The sequence below is a fragment of the Syngnathus acus genome, chromosome 19 (assembly GCF_901709675.1).
Source record: "Syngnathus acus chromosome 19, fSynAcu1.2, whole genome shotgun sequence".
Taxonomy (NCBI): domain Eukaryota; kingdom Metazoa; phylum Chordata; class Actinopteri; order Syngnathiformes; family Syngnathidae; genus Syngnathus; species Syngnathus acus.
In genome coordinates this window covers 4,332,801-4,350,325 of record NC_051103.1, presented here as the reverse complement: position 1 = coordinate 4,350,325, position 17,525 = coordinate 4,332,801, and the positions used below count along the sequence as shown (strand labels likewise).

General features: G+C 43.4%; 5 protein-coding genes across 13 annotated transcripts in view; all 5 read right to left on the bottom strand.

Moving 5' to 3' along the window:
• LOC119138112 (alpha-N-acetylgalactosaminide alpha-2,6-sialyltransferase 2-like) overlaps nucleotides 1–17,525 on the bottom strand; it is a 33,598-nt gene that overhangs the window by 14,065 nt on the left and 2,008 nt on the right. Inside the window, exons 2-10 of one of the 2 annotated variants that reach the window (XM_037277881.1) lie at nucleotides 3,958–4,080; nucleotides 3,248–3,488; nucleotides 3,028–3,190; nucleotides 2,802–2,958; nucleotides 1,860–1,998; nucleotides 1,691–1,794; nucleotides 1,409–1,492; nucleotides 1,235–1,334; nucleotides 591–1,164 (exon numbers count right to left, since the gene is read on the bottom strand). In XM_037277881.1, coding sequence (XP_037133776.1) covers nucleotides 949–1,164; nucleotides 1,235–1,334; nucleotides 1,409–1,492; nucleotides 1,691–1,794; nucleotides 1,860–1,998; nucleotides 2,802–2,958; nucleotides 3,028–3,190; nucleotides 3,248–3,488; nucleotides 3,958–4,055 — 1,302 coding nt within the window. In that variant the 5' untranslated portion in view covers nucleotides 4,056–4,080 and the 3' untranslated portion in view covers nucleotides 591–948. Of the gene's footprint in view, nucleotides 1–590; nucleotides 1,165–1,234; nucleotides 1,335–1,408; nucleotides 1,493–1,690; nucleotides 1,795–1,859; nucleotides 1,999–2,801; nucleotides 2,959–3,027; nucleotides 3,191–3,247; nucleotides 3,489–3,957; nucleotides 4,184–17,525 lie in introns of those variants that run through there. The other variant, XM_037277880.1, reaches the window with a different exon arrangement.
• Nucleotides 5,020–8,534, bottom strand: LOC119138111 (alpha-N-acetylgalactosaminide alpha-2,6-sialyltransferase 2-like). Its single transcript, XM_037277879.1, has 9 exons — nucleotides 8,177–8,534; nucleotides 7,094–7,355; nucleotides 6,873–7,035; nucleotides 6,550–6,712; nucleotides 6,221–6,359; nucleotides 6,052–6,155; nucleotides 5,717–5,800; nucleotides 5,544–5,643; nucleotides 5,020–5,467 (listed from the first exon to the last, which is right to left on the bottom strand). The coding sequence occupies exons 1-9, from the start codon at nucleotides 8,272–8,274 to the stop codon at nucleotides 5,270–5,272; spliced, it is 1,311 nt and encodes a 436-aa protein (XP_037133774.1). The 5' UTR covers nucleotides 8,275–8,534; the 3' UTR covers nucleotides 5,020–5,269.
• LOC119138121 (alpha-N-acetylgalactosaminide alpha-2,6-sialyltransferase 1-like) lies at nucleotides 8,670–11,296 on the bottom strand. Of its 2 annotated transcripts, none has more exons than XM_037277895.1 (9): nucleotides 11,020–11,296; nucleotides 10,428–10,682; nucleotides 10,178–10,340; nucleotides 9,867–10,029; nucleotides 9,660–9,798; nucleotides 9,490–9,593; nucleotides 9,202–9,285; nucleotides 9,011–9,110; nucleotides 8,670–8,911 (listed from the first exon to the last, which is right to left on the bottom strand). In XM_037277895.1, exons 2-9 carry the CDS (start codon nucleotides 10,680–10,682, stop codon nucleotides 8,723–8,725), a joined length of 1,197 nt encoding a protein of 398 aa, XP_037133790.1. In that variant the 5' UTR covers nucleotides 11,020–11,296; the 3' UTR covers nucleotides 8,670–8,722. The 2 variants fall into 2 exon arrangements, with proteins under 2 accessions (XP_037133790.1, XP_037133792.1); XM_037277897.1 differs by having other exon boundaries at nucleotides 9,867–9,966.
• LOC119138156 (matrix-remodeling-associated protein 7-like) lies at nucleotides 11,362–13,988 on the bottom strand. 3 transcript variants are annotated; one of them, XM_037277967.1, is made up of 5 exons: nucleotides 13,385–13,986; nucleotides 12,666–12,818; nucleotides 12,551–12,584; nucleotides 12,354–12,462; nucleotides 11,362–11,715 (listed from the first exon to the last, which is right to left on the bottom strand). In XM_037277967.1, the coding sequence occupies exons 1-5, from the start codon at nucleotides 13,658–13,660 to the stop codon at nucleotides 11,601–11,603; spliced, it is 687 nt and encodes a 228-aa protein (XP_037133862.1). In that variant the 5' UTR covers nucleotides 13,661–13,986; the 3' UTR covers nucleotides 11,362–11,600. The 3 variants fall into 3 exon arrangements, with proteins under 3 accessions (XP_037133862.1, XP_037133863.1, XP_037133861.1); XM_037277968.1 differs by lacking the exon at nucleotides 12,666–12,818 and having other exon boundaries at nucleotides 13,385–13,988; XM_037277966.1 differs by having other exon boundaries at nucleotides 12,551–12,818; nucleotides 13,385–13,983.
• Nucleotides 14,573–17,393, bottom strand: srsf2a (serine and arginine rich splicing factor 2a). Of its 5 annotated transcripts, XR_005101085.1 has the most exons (4): nucleotides 16,870–17,392; nucleotides 16,252–16,564; nucleotides 15,400–15,496; nucleotides 14,573–14,998 (listed from the first exon to the last, which is right to left on the bottom strand). XR_005101085.1 is itself a non-coding variant. In XM_037277992.1 (3 exons), the coding sequence occupies exons 1-2, from the start codon at nucleotides 17,193–17,195 to the stop codon at nucleotides 16,276–16,278; spliced, it is 615 nt and encodes a 204-aa protein (XP_037133887.1). In that variant the 5' UTR covers nucleotides 17,196–17,393; the 3' UTR covers nucleotides 14,573–15,973; nucleotides 16,252–16,275. The 5 variants fall into 5 exon arrangements, 3 of the variants coding, with proteins under 3 accessions (XP_037133887.1, XP_037133886.1, XP_037133885.1); XR_005101084.1 differs by having other exon boundaries at nucleotides 15,400–16,564; nucleotides 16,870–17,393; XM_037277992.1 differs by having other exon boundaries at nucleotides 14,573–15,973; nucleotides 16,870–17,393.

Sequence of the window (17,525 nt, the reverse complement as noted above, 5' to 3'; positions counted from 1 at the left end):
GTGTGAGTTCATCAGAGCAACAGCCTGGGGGAAGAAGCTGTCTCGGTGTCTGCTGGTTTTGGCGTACCGAGCTCTATAACGCCGTCCGGAGGGGAGTAGTTCAAACAGACTGCAACCTGGGTGAGAAGGGTCTGTAGAGATGTTCCTTGCACGTTTCCTGGTCCTGGACAGGTACAAGTCTTGGATAGAAGGGAGGTTGATTCCAATGATCTTTTCTGCAGTCCTGAAAAGATCATTGGAATCAACCTCCCTTCTATCCAAGACTTGTACCTGTCCAGGACCAGGAAACGTGCAAGGAACATCTCTACATTGGTTGTAGTTGTATTGTTTGATGTGTATGGGTTGTTTCCACTTGATATTAAAAAAAAAAGCCGTATCATTGTGTGTGTGGGGGGGAGTCAATGAACGATTCGTTTGAACCAATCTTTTGTGTGAACTGGTTCTACAGATTCAGTTCACCTGGAAGAACCGGAATGCACATCACTCATGTAGAGGAAGCCCCGCGATGATGGGCGTCTAGAAACTGAAAGAGACTCTTGTTGTTCCTCCCGACACAAATATTTAATTAAAGGCGATTAATTTGACTGAACTGAAGAGAAACGCGAGGCAAGGGAAGTTATTGTAAGCCATACAATGTTATCTAATGGTCGTTGAATAAAAACTAACTCGACATCCACGCATCATAGTGAAAAGAACAATTTTCATACAAGAGAAATACACCAAAGTCATAAATGCTTAACAAACATGTATAAATCATTGAAATAAGAGTCTTACAGCGCAAAGCATGCTGGGAGATTACAGGATTTCTGAGTCGTCTACGTCACCCCCGTGCGTCATGCTGCCTGTTAGCTCATCTCTTTTTAAAATAGTGAATCAGAATCAGCTTTATCGGCCAAGTTAGTGCATGCCAAACAAGGAATAAATAGTGTTTAAAAAAAGCCAAACCTGTCAGCCATTCTTCCCAGTTATGTTTTTTGAAGGGAGTTCAATTTCACTTCTTTGATACATGCGAATTATTTTGCTGTTGTGCAGGTTCTCCCAGGTTTTCATTTCCAGAATATAGTCGTGATTTGCGTAGAAAACCACCCGGCTCTTGTCATGCCTCTGGAAATAATAGTTGGAGTACTTTGTGTAGTCTCTCGTCATGAAGCCGTATGCATCAACCTGTGTGGAACAAAAAGAATTGGACGATGATCAGAATTTCAGTCAGTCAGTAAATGATTGTGTTACTTACTATATCACATGTGTGGAGAGCCAGGAAGAGTGCAAAAGCACCATTGGTTGGTCGGACTATTGCCCAGTAACGTTTGTTCAAGTTGGGAGATTTCAGGAACCTGAAAAGTGGCGCAAATATACTTGCAGTAGGAACAGCGTGGTCATGAAACATAATTAATGAGTGAAGCTCGACCTGTTGCGCACATATCGCAGAAAGTCTTGATGCAGGACATAAAAGCGGCTCTCGTTGTATTGGCCCGAGTAGTAAATCCGGGGCCTGGATGTGAAATAAAAAAAATAAAAACAGGAATCATACAGCTGTAAAGTCAAAAGATTTATTTTACAACTTTTAGAAAACCCGTACTTGGATTTTTTAAGACTATTGAAGAACATGACAATACTTTTCTAATAATAATAAATCTCCTGAAATCAGATAGGACATGCTCAATAACATTCAGGCCAGGCGCTTCGTCACCGTTTGTTTTTGTACGGGCCAAACTGCACCCTCTCTCCACGGAGGAGTCCTTGAAGCCACTGGAAGTCCCTCATGCCCTCTGGAATCATCACATATTTGATGCCCTGCATAAAATAAGCTGCATGAGTGAGCAATTGCGATATTGAATAAATAAATTGAGTAGGCTTACCTCGTCGTGGGGGGCAGACTTGTAGCCGTATTTCTTGAACAAATACAAAGACGTAGTGATGGAGTGAGCAGTGTGGACGTAGACGGATGTTCTGTTCCCCACGTCATCCTCGTAGCCCGCGGTTACCGCGCCGTTCATCCTGACAACCATGATTAGCATTATTTTGTGTAGTCATCACTTCCACACAATGATGAAAACTAGACAGTTGGAAGTTGAGAAGTTAGCATGATAAGTTTCAAATACCTGGCTGGACAAGAATGTCACTTCTCCTGTCCAACGAGCAGGACACTTTTGTCTGCCTGGTATTGTGAACTTGTCATTTCAAAACAAACAGCAATCCTTTGTCACTGATACATTTGATACCATTGTATGTGTTGCTCATTCCTCCGTCGGGCTGAGATGCATACCGGCATGAATACAATGTCACAGGACAGTTTAAAGTATTGGGGACACCTCATCATCAATGGAGGCATATGAATCTTCACAGTTACATGTCAATCAATAAATGCAGATTATGAATGGACGTTAATTACAACATAATCTCACCATTGTGTAGTACAGGACCAACCCACGTACAAACCTTTTCTTCTGAATGATGCATGCTGGAAAACTGGTTTTCCTATTTCATTTCCTCCATTGCGCATTGTGGTGTTGTGCACGCGCGACTTGAGCAATATTTATTTAAAACATCCTGGAGCTTAAAGGATGTTATGAATGCTTGCTGCTGACACTTAAGCTCAGATAATGGACTGATATCATATTGCATGACAACTTGTAATTATATAGAGTTTTAAATTAGTCTTCAGTGTAAACTCACTCCACTTTAGGATGTTCTTCCCTTTTAATGCATTTAACATGCTATACAGTATATCATTGGGATTTATTCTAAAACAGCGAGGTGATAAATCAACCAAATGGCTGGAAATCAAAACAAAATTTTACCTAAAGACGTAATCGTGCGCGTCAATTTCTTTGCCCATTTTGGAGCCGTTCAGGATGCCAGCAGTACCCACCACAGCGCAACGAATACAACTGCCAGCCTTTGGAGACAGGAGAGGCTCCTTTGGCTCCGGGATCAACTTGACTGAGGACATTACATCTGACAAAAATAGGAAATTATTATTAGAGTCATGGCAAATCTTTAATGGACAAAATGAAAATGCCTTACCATTATAAGAGTAATCCATGAAGCCAAACGGGTTGTTGAAATGGGAAAGTCTGTTCCACTCACTCATGTTGAGGTTGTTCTTGTGTAGGAACAAGCGTATTTTGGGGAGGAAAGCCTTCTTGAAGGTCTCGTCCGTGGAATTCCTCAACGATTGTTGGCACATCTAAGGGGGGGGAAAAATATACATTTTCTTTTCTTTCATCCCATGGTGTGTACTTACTGTGCTTGCGGGTCCATCCTGGTTGTACACGTCTTCAAAATCCCACACAGGAAGTTTGGAGAAGTTGGATCTAAAGAGGATGGGCATGGGGGTGTTCGGATCGATGCCAAGTGCGGAGACATTTTCTTTTGTTGGTTCCAACTCTGTGACGAGTGCATTTAAGGTGGTACGTCTGGTGACGCTTTCTTCATAATCCTGTTTTGAGGTGATAGTCTCAAAGATCCCAGAGAATGTGGTCCAGCTGGATTGGAAAAGAAAGTGATATCAAGGAAGCAAAGGCTGCAATTTGGATCGTTTGCCAAATTTAGTAGGTAGAGTTTCACAAATGACTTAATTAACTGCAGTGATATTCCTCTCTTTTTTTTTTTTCTTTCCAAAATTTGAATACATCGTATGCCTGGTATATCGTCTGTTGTTAGAACACGGTGACACTGATGCTATTTGGCATCATTTGCTAACATTAAGCTAAACAGGCTATCGTAATATATGAAAGAAAAGCTAGAATTTTGCTCAAAACAAAAAACTGACCTTAAAAAAAAACATATTTCTAATCACCCCATGTAAAGTGATGACCTTTTCACTAAACCAGACCATTTCCAAAATAATCATGCTGTTTTGAGCAGTGTGTAAATCATACATTTAGATCATCGTTCCCACCGCCCAAATACAAGCCCTGCCAAACCTTTTCAAATCACAAAAAAAAAACTTACTTGTTCACTGTTAAATTTTCTCGAAAGAAACCAAAAAATAGAAATCCAATGGAAATGGCAATCAGCCAAGTAAAAATTCTGGATATAGGGAAGGTCATGTCACCTGGAACCTGTGAGAAATGGCTGCTCTACTGAGGTGGAAGTGGCACTTAGTGGCAAATACATGCTGGGCAGGGCCTCAACTGAGCACTTGCACACGCACGCAAACACACACACACACACACTGGAGTGTACATAACAAGTCACACCTATATAACAAGAATAGTCCAGAAAAAATTGTTCGGAACTCGTGAAAACAAGTGATGGTCATGTGTGGAGGCACCATGATTTCGATTCCCACATATTTGTTTATAAATCTTTATTTAACCAGGCAAACAATGGTGATATGATGTGTGTGAGTGATTAAACAAAAAAAAAGTGATAGTCTAATGAAGCTTTTGTGAAGTACTGAACCGCTTTGACCAAGTCAAGTCAAGTCAAGTCAAGTTTATTTGTATAGCCCTAAATCACAAGCAGTCTCAAAGGGCTTCACATAGACAAAAATTGACAATTATTCTCAAAGCATCCCCTGATCTTAAGCTCCCAAAAGGGCAAGGAAAAACTCAAAACCCCTGCCCGGGGAAAATGAGAAACCTTGAGAAGGGACCACAGATGGAAGGATCCCCCTTTCAGGATCACCAGGTTGTAATGGATGCAGAGAGGGCACAAATAATACATAATATGAAAATCAAAAGTAGATGTCCAAGTCAGAGCGAAGGGCTGCCAGAGGAGCCCTCTGCTATCCTGGCTGTGGAGGTTGAGCTGCAGTTCCCCCAACCTGAATTAGCCCACAAGAATCCAGATAGCCGCTGTCAGCTTGGGTGCCACCTAACCACCTCCCCGGCCGGGGAGAGGGGGGGGAGAGAAAACAAAACAAACTCCGGCCGAATCGGCCACTCCAAGTTAGTTAAAGGCCATGTCATAGAAATGTGTCTTTAAACGTGTCTTAAATGTTTCTACTGAGGTAGCAGTCCTAATATCCATTGGGAGGGCATTCCAAAGCTCTGGAGCCCGACAAACCAACTGTTTGTTAAAAGGGTGATTTCTTTTAAGAGTGGGTAACAGCGACCCCTCCTGGTGAAAATTAAGGCTGCCGCAGATTTGAATACATCTACTATGAAGTTTACTATTTCATCTATTATAGTTTGAAGAAAAAGAATGGACTGTTGGGAAAAAAAAACAATGTGTTAATTACAAATGCTCATTGATTTTTGGTAGTGTTTAGGCCAGCAGAGGACTGGCCATAACCTGCCACTTTAGTATTTGTTTCCAGTTAGGTCTTTCGATGGGGTTCCTTTTCAGTTCTTTGATAGAGACGCATAACTTTACTGTTGTGCAGGTTCTCCCAGGTTTTCCTTTCCAGATGGTAGTCGTGATTTACGTACAAAATCATACGGATCTTTTCATGCTTTTGGAAATAGTAGGAGGGGTATTTCGTGTAGTCTTTCGTGATGAAGCCGTATGCATCAACCTGGGAACAAAAAGAATTGGACAATGAACTTTTCTTTGAGACAATCAATTATTGGGTTAAACAAAAAGAGCTCAACTATATCACACGTGTGGAGAGCCAGGAAGAGTGCAAAAGCACCATTGGTGGGTCGGACAATATGCCAGAAAGTTTTATTCAGGAAAGGAGATTTAAGGAATCTGAAAAATAAAAATATGCTTCCGGTGAAAACAGTATAATTATGAAACGTTAAAGTTATGAATAAAGGTCGACCTGTTGCGCAAATATCGCGAGAAATCTGGATGCAGGACGTAGAAACGGCTTTCGTTGTACTGCCCTGAGTAGAACGTCCGGGGTCTGAAAGTAAAAGTTTTAAAATGAAAAATAATAACAAAATAAAATATTCACACAATTGCAAAGTAACAAAAAATAAAAGTTATCTTTTGTATGTATCGAGCCAACTAACTAATTGAATGGTCTTTTTTTTTCTTTTTTTTTTTTTAATTGAATGATCTTTACACACTTTAATAATAAATCTTTTGTGAGGTATTGCTTTAAGATGCTAGCCTCGGTAATAAAAATTCTCATTCAGCCAGAATATTCCTCACTCATTGTTTTTGTACGGGCCAAACTGCACCCTCTCTCCACGGAGGAGTCCTTGAAGCCACTGGAAGTCCCTCATTTTCTCTGTAAGCATCACATATTTGATGCCCTGCACAAAATGAGCAGTACGAGTGAACAATTGCGATAGTCACAAAATAAATTGAGTGGGCTTACCTCATCGTGGGGGGCAGACTTGTAGCCGTATTTCTTGAACAAATACAAAGACGCAGTGATGGAGTGAGCTGTGTGGAAGTAGACGGACGTTTTGTTCCCCACATCATCCTCGCAACCCTCAGTGACTGCGCCGTTCATCCTGACATGGATTATTGGTAGGGTTTGATAAAACATTGTGCTGAGGTTCTTTCAGGTTTATTGATTTATTTACATCTAAGAAACTGAGGGCACAGATTCTCGAAACCCGCAAGGGCTTTCCTCCTGTTGGTCATTATTGTTTCCTGTGTGACAATGAAATTTGTTGCTCTCGACGTAATATTGCATGTTACCGAAAGATGTAATCGTGCGCGTCGATTTCTTTCCCCATATTGGAGCCATTCAGGATGCCGCCGTTGCCCACCACGGCGCAACGAATACAACCGTCGCCGCCAGCCTTTGGAGAGAGGAAAGGCTCCTTTGGCACTGGGATCAACTTGACTGAGGACATTACATCTGGAGGACAAATTATTTTTGCCATGGATTGTGACGTCTTCTCAGGCATAGGTTCTTGAGACTTTTCACTGGTCTAATAATGTTAGAAATGTCTTCCAAGTTTCATTCAAATCTCTAGGACTTAGTCTTACAGAGGATAACTGGAAATGTCTTGACTTACCATTATAAGAGAAATCCATAAAGCCAAAAGGAAGGTTGAAATGCGAGAGTCTGTTCCACTCGCTCATGTTGAGGTTGTTCTTGTGTAGGAACAAGCGTATTTTGGGGAGGAACACTTTCTTGAAGCTCACGTCCATGGAATTCCTCAAAGATTGTGGACACACCTAAAGGAGGGGAAACAAATCAAAGATCTTTTCTTTCCTGCCAAGATGTGTTACTTACTGTGTTTATGGGTGCAGCATCCTGGTTGTATACGTCTTCGAAATCCCAAATGGGAAGTTTGGAGAAGTTGGCTTCAAAGAGGATGGGCATGGGGGTCTCGGGATCGATGCCAGGTGTAGACGCATTTTCTGTCTCTTGTTCAAACTCTGTGACAGGCACTGATTCGGAACGACCTGTGACATTTAAGGTCATGACTCTGGTGGTGTTTTCCTCATAATCCTGTTTTGAGATGATAGTCTTAAAGTTCAAAGAGAAAGTGAGCCTTTTGAATTGGAGGAGGAAATTGGAAAAAAGAAAATTGGGTTGGTTCATTTTCTTCATTCTCAAGACAACAATTAAGGTGTTGGTTCAAGGAAACAATTAATTGAAACAAACTGGTTGCTGAGACTACGGCCTTTTTTTTTTTTTTTACATAAAACATTTGCCTGCCAAGGTAGTTCTGATCACAACATGCCAACACAAAATTCATGTTTTAAACAAAAGCAAAACTTGTTTCACACAAATGTTCACTTTTGTTAGGCCAATTTTGATGCTTGGGTTTAGATTTAAAAATAACTCAAGCTAAAATATTGAAAGACTACAGGTTATGTCTAAACCTATGTGGTAAGTACTTGTTTTACCAGCTCAGTGGCCTGTTGGTAGAGTGTCCGCCCTGAGACTGGAAGTTTGTGGGTCCAAACCCCGGCCGGGTCATACCAAAGACTATAAAAATGGGACCCATTGCCTCCCTGCTTGGCACTCAGCATTAAGGGTTGGAATTGGGGGTTTAGATCACCAAATGATTCCCGAGCGCGGCACCGCTGCTGCTCACTGCTCCCCTCTCCCCCAGGGGATGGATCAAAATCACACGGGATGGGTTAAATGCAGAGGACAAATTTCAACACACCCAGATGTGTGTGTGACTATCATTGGGACTTTAACTTTTTTTTTAACTTTTGGGGCTTTTTTTTACTTTTTGAATTCGCCTCATCAGTTATGTGCAGATTTTTGCCATTAGCTGGTCCATATCTCCTGCAAATAGTGTGTGACAATTTTAATAATAAATGACTTTTTTTTTTTCCCAAATAAGAAATATACACTTACTTGTACACTGCTAGGTTTTCCTGAAAATAAATAAAAAAGACAATTCCAATGGAGGTGACAAACAGCCAAGCAAAAATACTCAATTTGCGGCAGCTCATAGTGACAGCAATGTGCACGGCCTGCTCAAATCAAAAATTTGGTGCTCAGATACAAGTGCTCTGCCAATACTTCCAAAACCAGAAACTAGGCAGGGCATCATATGCTGTCAACCACGTAAGTTCAAGGAATAAAATCTACTACTTATAAACTGTTTGTCAAGTTAGTGGTGTTGAATAACAGGTAAAAGAGTACTGAAAATTATCTTACTAGGTCATTTTCTATATTTCATAGGTTTGTCAACAAAAAAGTAATGTACGCTCCTCATACAGTTTTTTTATCTGTAGTCTAGTCTATTTTTAACTTGTACTTCCAAAATGAAAACAGTCACAATGTGTATGCTACTCTTTCACCAGGAACCAAATTGAACTAACGCCTTTTAAAATGCCCACATATTATATCTTCCACACTTCAGTGTTATACTTTATTACCCTTGTTATAGAATTCATTTTACGTTTTTGACATTTTCTTTTTTTGGTACAGACAAATGATCGTACTGTTGTGCAGGTTCTCCCAGTTTCTCATTTCCAGCTTGTAGTCATGGTTGGCGAAAAAAGTCACGTGGCTTTTTACGTTCCTCTGGAAATAGTAATTGGAATACTTGGCATAGTCTCTTGTCATGAAGCCATACGCGTCCACCTTGGACCAAGAGAGAGTAAAATGATGCCCGGAAAAAGTGGTAATGTGACACGACATTGTGTGATTGTGTATATTGTATCTCCTTTTGGTCCAACTCACTGTGTCACACGTGTGAAGAGCCAGGAAAATCGTAAAAGCACCATTAGTTGGTCTGAATATCCTCCAGGAACGTTTATTCAGGAGTGGAGATTTCAGGAACCTGTTGGCAATGAGAAAAGTGCCAAATTGGTTTAGGGGGCACTATGTGGCCACATGTAATTTTTCCGAAGGTCGCAAAAGTGGAGCACGACCTGTTGCGCACGTATCGCAGGAAGTCCTGATGCAAGACATAAAAGCGGGTCTCGTTGTACTGCCCCATGTAGTATGTCCGGGGCCTGCATGATGGAAATGTGACAATTATATAGCTGTGAAATACATACATTTCATTATATTCTACTATTCCTTTTATTGGGCAAGGAATCACATTTGGTAACTTGTTGCACAAAAAATAAAACGGAACTAAGTTCTATCTATTTGACAAGAAAACACAAAATAGGGAATCCACACATCATTTGTTATGGCATCTCGATTTTCATTACCATTTTTTTCGGTACGGGCCAAGCTGCACCTTCTCTCCTCTGAGGAGTCCTCCAAGCCACTGGAAGTCCCTCATGCCCTCTGGAATCAACACATACTTGATTCCCTGCATAATATGAGATGCACAAATTATTTAAAAAAATGGAAGTGCCATTGAAGGAGTACTGATTACCTCGTCATGGGGGACCGACTTGTAGCCGTATTTCTTGAATAGATTCAAAGACGTAGTGATGGAGTGAGCTGTGTGGACGTAGACGGATGTTTTGTTCCCCACGTCGTCCTCGTAACCCTTAGTGACTGCGCCGTTCATCCTGATGAAACACCAAAATCTCTCTGGAAGTGCATCTGAGCCAAATAGATAGACTTAGCAGAAAAATACCGAAAGACATAATCGTGCGCGTCGATTTCTTTTCCCTTCTTGGAGTCGTTGAGGATGCCTCCGTTGCCAACCACGGCGCAGTGGATGCAACCGTCACCGCCTGGTTTAGGAGAGAGGAGAGGCTCTATCGGCTTTGGAATCAATTTGACTGAGGACATCACATCTGAAAAACAACAAGACCAAACATATGAGAGATTTTTTTTTGGCACACATGAATTACTTCTGATGTAACTTTTAATCATAATTCACTGTATGGGTTCCCTGCCAGATAAAAAAAATACTATGTATACATAAGCTGGTTGGCTTTGCACCATTGTAAGAGTATCCCATGAAGCCAAACGGATTGTTGAAATGGGAGAGTCGGTTCCACTCGCTCATGTTGATATTGCCCTTGTGCAGGAACAGACGTATGTTGGGCAGAAAAGCTTTCTTGAAGTTCTCATCCTTAGAATTCCTCAGGGACTGTTGGCACATCTACATGGGTGGAGTGTAGCAAAAACGAAAGCAGTTGTGTAAATCTCACCAGACATGCAAATTCCCACAGATAACTGACTATTGTACCGTGTTTCTGGGTGTGGCATCCTGGTTATACACATCCTCAAAATCCCACAGGGGAAGTTTGGAGAAGTTAGTCTTCAAAAGAATGGGCATGGGGGTTTCTGGGCTGACAACACGCAAGGTGATGTATGCCGTTTCATTACCAGCCTGTCTGACATGCAAGGAGGTCACCCACTCGGTGGACGTTGCTGTATTGAAGACATTGCTGGCTGTTGCCATGGTGGTGTTTCCCTCATAATCCCATTTTGTGGTAATCATCTCAACCCAAGGGTCATCTGCTACTGGATCAAGTTTCTTGAAAAAAGTGGTCCAACTGATTTGGAGGCGAGACAAACAGCAGCAGAATTATTAATTGAATGTTTATGGGAGGAATTCGTTTTTATTAAAAACTCACTTAGGTTTACTTTTTACAACCCCAATACTACTACCGTTAATTAGAAAGAATTGGCATGACGTCACAAAACTCAGCAACAGAGCTGCCATTTTAGCTGTTGGCCAGTTTTAGGCTATTCATTTTCATAATAGTCCGCTTCCCCAGAAGTGAAATGTGAGAAAAAGCAGACACTATTTATCATTTTTCTCTTCAAAAATGTACATGTCACACGTTTCAATAGTAGTCTTATCTGATGTTATTTTTGTCTGTCTGGATAGTGTACGGTAGAACTGTACTTGGCTAGTAGCTAGGCTATTTGGGGAGTTATCTTCTTATTTCTTTTATTTATTCCCAACTTATTCAAAAGCAATATGGATGTTACCAGCAAAAAAGTCAACTTACCTGACTTTCACAGAGGGCTCTCCTTGAAATAAAACAAAAACAACAATGCCCAGGGAGCCGACGATCAACCAGGTAAAAACCCTGGCGGTGTGGCGGACCATCGCGTCACTTTGCACCTGCCCGGCGAGACCACAACGTGGTCACAAACACACAAATTCCACCTGCATGTTCAGTTTATATTTATTATACAACAGCAGAGTGCTACACGGGTGAAAATTAAGTTTATATTTGGAGTTGCTCACTTGGTTTCGGGGAACAACGGCCAAAATAATACAAATGGACCACTTGTTTCTGTCATAACAAATTAGCGGCTGCTGGAATACTGTCACCCAAGTGTTTTAGTGAATTTGGTCGGCGAGGTAAGGCAGCGCAAGTGACGTCGTGGTTGTCTCTCGTCCTCCTCAAATGGAGTAGAGACGAAGCTGATCCTCCATGTCGCCCTCGGAGACGTCGCCGAACGTCTCCGTGTTGTCCTTAAGCAGCTGGAAGATGGCGGCCAGCTGTTCCCGCTGCACCCTGGGGGCGGGGGGGGGATTCTTTACTTAAAATTTTTTAAATAAATCTTTCATTTCTCAAATGATATATCGTTTCAAATCAGCAAGCACTCACCTTTCACAATAAAACAAAAACTTAAAAAAAAAAAAAAAAAAAGACGCACTGAATCGGCCGAAGTAGCGGCCGTTTTTCAAAGGCGACTATAGCATCCTCTAGCGGTCACTTAGAGGCAGTCCATGCAGGGGTATATATTCCTATCATGGTTAATGTTTTTTCTACGTATTTTGTTTTGCTTTACTATAATTTGTCTTTGTAAAGGCAGCATTTTTCATACAGATTACACTAATTATCTGGCCACAAATCAAGGAAAACTGTGGCCACAAGAGCTCATTATCGGAAGGACAAATGAGCAAGTGACTCCAGGAGAGCCAATCAACACTTCTGTGACACCTCTAATAAACAACACGGAGAGGTGATAGTTTCTAAGCAAAATCCGCAGGGTGAGTCAACACTAGGCGTCACGTCCTCCGGTCAAACGTCCTGCAAGCTGGCACGGACTCAATCTGGCCTTAAGTGAGTCTAGCCCGCATCGCACGGCAGCTTAAGAGCTGAAAGCCGCCAGTGAAAGCACAGAAGGTCACAGCATGTTTTGAACTGACCTTTGTTCCTCCTCTAGCTCCTCTTTGGACATCATCATCTCCATATGGTGGGAGCGCGACTTTCCGGGGATGTATTTCAAAGAGTTGTTGGCTTGGAACTCTGATTTATCTGCAGAAAAAAAGGATACCGTTGAATAAAAAACATGCAGAAAATGTAACCTACTAAATTGTAACGAGAGCTCTAATTTGGTGTTCACCATTGACTCCCGGGCTCTCTGTGTCTCCGTTGGTCTGGGGGGAAGAGAAAGCACACTTTAGGAGCTCCTGATCAGAGAGCCCGATGAAGGAGCGCCGGCCGCGCCCTGACGATGCCTCGGACGATGAGTCAAAGCTGCCGTGCCTGGAGTCGGGCTGCGGTACGGACAGGCTGGATGCTGCCGAGGAGGAGGAGGAGCGCTCGGTCACGGCCGCCGCAACCGGCGCTGGCTCCGGCTCCTCGCTGGTGGGACGGATTTCCGCCTCCTCCTGTGTGGCAGAATGAAGCATCATCTTGGAGGGATGCTGATGTGGCTGCTCGGCATCCCTCTTCGGATGATTGAAAGTTGACTTGATAATTGAGTTGCGCTTTTGTTTCTATAGGCTCCCACTATTATTAGTTAAAACAAAAACAGGTAAATAAATAAGTGATTTTGCATTGAGTCTTTGTTTCTATTAATACCCATGCTAACTTTGTACAACAAATAATTTCTAGAGGGCATTTAACTTTGGGCTCTATTGATGAAAAATAATTGAGTGAAAAAAAAAAAAAGGTCTCCACTGGCTGTTATGTTATGTACGGTGTAACAAACTGTAAGAAAATGAGAAAGAAAGTAAATACTTGTGTGCACAGGGCCTTTGTTTGTTCTGGCACAAAAGTGACAACAAATTGAATTGCAGTAATACAATTATTTCCAATATGCATAGAGCCAGGTCAAGACTAACTTCTGTTGGTCCTGACTGGATAGTGGGAGGGAAAGGTAAACAGCTTAAGAGAGTGACGTAATGTATCACATCTTTAGCACAACAAACAAGTGTGGATGGAGGACACTCACTGATAGCACAGATTTGACCACGTCCCAGTGGTCGTGGGAGCTGCCGCTCAGCTCACACCAGTCCGCCGTCTCCTTAGCTTTCCCCTGCTTGGTGTTCTCCGGTATGTGTCCGTTCTGCTTGGCCACCGTCTCGCCTCCTTTTCCGGTGTCCGCGATCGGTTCAGACGGGTAACTCCCGGACGATGACGACCTGGAGGAACCGTTCAGCAACGACGTCGCGACCACCAGGGCAAGCAGCGTGAAGATGACGGCTGATAAGATGAAAGTCACATCCATAGCTGATATTTAGTTGCTTTAATTGTCCGGCGAGGTTCCACCGTCAGCCATAGCGACGATTTGAGGATAATCTCCTCTAGACTAGCTGGCTAAACAAGCAGCGTTTACTGGATCAGGCGGGAGGCTCTGTTCGGGTATGATGTCACAACACCTGGCACCGCCCACTTCCTCCGATGGCGATCAGGCGCGCCAGCAACGTGCTTGGCCCGTCATCTCGATGTTAAGCTCATCAGCGGCCCAATGTCCACAATGTACCGCGGATGGATAGCTTGTGGCAGCACCCGTGTAGGCGCAGGGTGACAAAGAAAAAAGTCATGCACAGGTCAGCGGAAGACTCGCCCTGACCAGATTGACACTTCCGGGGTGTTCACTTCACGTGACTTGTTCCCATGACGACAGTGGTAAAAAAAAAAAAACTATTTTGTTTACAACTGGCACACACGTTCAATACGCATTTTTGGCTTTAACTAATTTTGGCACAAACGCATTTGTTTTTGTGCATTGAAAATAATCTACATTTGTGTAAATGCATCAAATGGGGTATCAATTCAGTTATTTACAAGGTGGGCAAGCCTAAAGTAAAAGCCGCAATAGAAGGCAGAACATACCATCAGGAAAATGTTTGAGCATGTGCTTTTGCTAACTAAAACAAATAAAATTCAAGATGTTTATATAAGTCAGTAGTTTGCTCTGCCTGCTTTATGAACATTATGTGGCTCTATATGTGGATAAGGCATATACATTTTCAGTATTCAAGCCTTTAATTCAGTGCTGTGTTGATAGTTTTAGTATGTATATATAGTAGGGTTCTAGTATAAATGTAAAAACAAACCCAAATAAACTTCTCAACACGGAGCCATGTCAAAACAATCCCAATAAATTGCTACACTTTAAAATAAACACACAATCAGCCTACTTTCAATTAGGTTTATTAGCATTCACCTAAAGAAAATGCACAAAAACAGAAGTTAACGGGGAATGCGTAGCACAAAAAAATTAATGAGGGGGCTGCAGCAGCCCCCACTTTTTTTCTTAATAGTAAACCCTTCAAATGTGAGCCCCACTGGATCCACACCCCCTAAAAAAGCAAGTGATGAACCAGACATGGAGGGGGGGGGGGGGGGGGGGGTGAAGAGGGTGGGAATCAACAAGGACACGGGGACGGAGGGTGATCTGCAACAACTGTGATCTTACAAACCGGCAAACAGCAGCGGAGGGTCGAGCGCCCCGGAACAGTGACCGGGCACTCAGCACCGCAACACGCCACACCATGTCACCACTGCACTGCACCGCATCTTAACAGCTAACCAGCATTACTCAACTGCTACACAACTGCGCCTAGTGCACAAAAGATACACAAGAAAGAGGGTTAGAGTCATAGGAAGCAACTTTAACCAGACAGCAAGTTGACAGGAGAACAAAATATCATCAAGAAAAATGAAAACACATTGATTGATATACATATAAATCTGTCCAATTGAGTGCGGTAACAAACCAATATTTTTAATTGACAACCTCCTGCCAAGAGAAGATGACAAGGTCTTCCATTACAGAAATTAACTCCAAAAAGGTTTATTGGAGAGTATAAATTCAAAAATAAAACCAGCTATAAGAGGGAACAAAAACATACACATTTATTTTGAGATGCTCAACTTTGCACACAACCAACATGACATTTATATAGGTTGCGCAAGTAAAATGAACTATTTTGAAAATGTTTAGACAAAGTTCCAAATAACCTTTCAATTATCTTTCAGTGGCAAAAGTGGAGTCCCCTTGTGCATGGCGAGACTCATCCTGATGTCCTCAACAAAAAGTAGCTGACATCCGAGAGATCTGCAAGAAAAGATAGAACAGAGTTAGAAAGGAAATCTAAAGAGACCCCATCGTAACTCCCGACCCGTGCATTGACATTCTACGAATGCACCTCATGTATGTTTACGCACCTTCCGTGGTACCACATCCCCAAAGACTAGCTCTACACAGGACTGGTACCGGGGGCATTACTTTCAAACAAACCTTTGGGTCGAAAGGCAGGAGGGCAAAGCGCAGGCGGCGGGTGGAGGGTCCGCCCCCGATCCCCGCGAACGTACCTCACCACACCGCCTCAAACACCAACTGACAGCCCCGCAACGCCGCCATGACGACCTGCTCCTGAACAACCAGGCGCTGCCTGGGTGACCTGCTCCCGAGCAACCGCCGTGGCCACCCCCAGCAATGGGCAGGTGACATGGCCAGCTCACACACTATAACTGCTCTCACACTGCCACACCCCCATCTCCTCCTCCTCTCTTTGCAAACAGGACTCAGCAGCTTGGAGGAAAGAATTTCACATTAAGTGAACGTTTGGAGTGAAGCACACCCATATTTACTCATACGAGCCAAATTCAATCCCTCTTATGCGTGTGTTTGGAATCACTGTGACAACACGCTAGAGCCAAATTGTATTTGTTTGTTGTAGTTTTGAATTAGACATAATTCTGCTGACTTGGTTGCTTGTATAAAATTTGAAAGTGCAACCTTAAGAGAGCAGAATACTAAACATCTAATCACGCATGTATTCATGACATTCAACCCATCTCACTATATACCATCACGTCGCATCCAGTTTTGCGCTAAGGCTCCGTCCCGTTGTCCTCTGGAGACTTGGGTCGGCTCTTGGACTTGGACCTGGATCTGGAACCGCGGTTGGAGGCAGGGGTTCGGCTCCTTGACCTGGACCGGGAGGGGGACTTGGACTTGCTACGCCTTGGGGTCCTGGACTTGGATTTAGACTTGGAGCGGGACCTAGATCTGGAGTAGGACCGGGACCTGGAACGGGAGTAGCGACGACGACTCCTGGATCGGGAATGGCTCCTGCTCCTGGAACGGCTGCGTCTGCGGCGACGGGGGCTCGCTGAACGTCTGCAAAGAGAAACAGTGAATGACATTCCATCTTAATTATTGCTTTATTGTAGTCTGCAGAGGGCAAAGTCAAGGGGAAAAAAACTGAAACCATTTATTTAACATTTGATTAGGACATAGAAACAACAGAGCTAGATGTCTTCGACTAACGATGCACGTTCCGAGGAAAACAAAATGGCGGCTAACGTTTACAAAACGTTGAATTAAAAGAACGTTAACGGAAACGGCGACCTAGTAAACCACAATTTCAGCACGTGACAATTTCACTGCATAACTCAATTATGATCTTAATTTAACCTTCGTACCGTCGCTGTGGAGCTCCTCTCCGGCTGTACATAGAGTCTGGCGGACGGCCGTAGCGGGCCATCTGCACGCGGAGCTCGCGGCCGTCGAGGAGGGCTCCATCCATGGCGTCCATCGCGTCCTCGGCGTCACGCTTGTCGAAGAAGCGCACGAAGGCGAAGCCGCGGCTCTCTTTAGTGTACCTGTCCCGCGGGATGTACACATCGCCGACCCGGCCGTACTTCTCGAAAACGCGGCGGAGCGTCTCCGGCGAGGTCCGGTATGTCAGGTTGTCCACTTTGAGGGAGGTCATCCCCTCCACGTCTGGCGGCGGCCTACCATAACTCATTTTCTGTGCGGAACCAACCAAGCTCCACTAACAAAAAAAAATTCTTTTAGCTATAAAATAACAAGTCGACGGTGGTTCTGGAATCCCAGTGAGACTCAAATCCGAACTTAGGTTTGAACCGCGAACATGTGCGCAACTAGATCCGTGCGATACCAGTACGCGAAATGGCGGCAACAAAGCTTCCTCTCTTTCTTCCCCGCCCGTGGTGGCCTTCTCTGATTGGCTGATAGCCTCGCGCGTTCGCACCCCTGGATGCGCTTCACCACCCCCTTGTGGCGAGGAGGTTACATGGCTATAACCTGCCGATACTTAGCAGCACCGTTGTTGCTA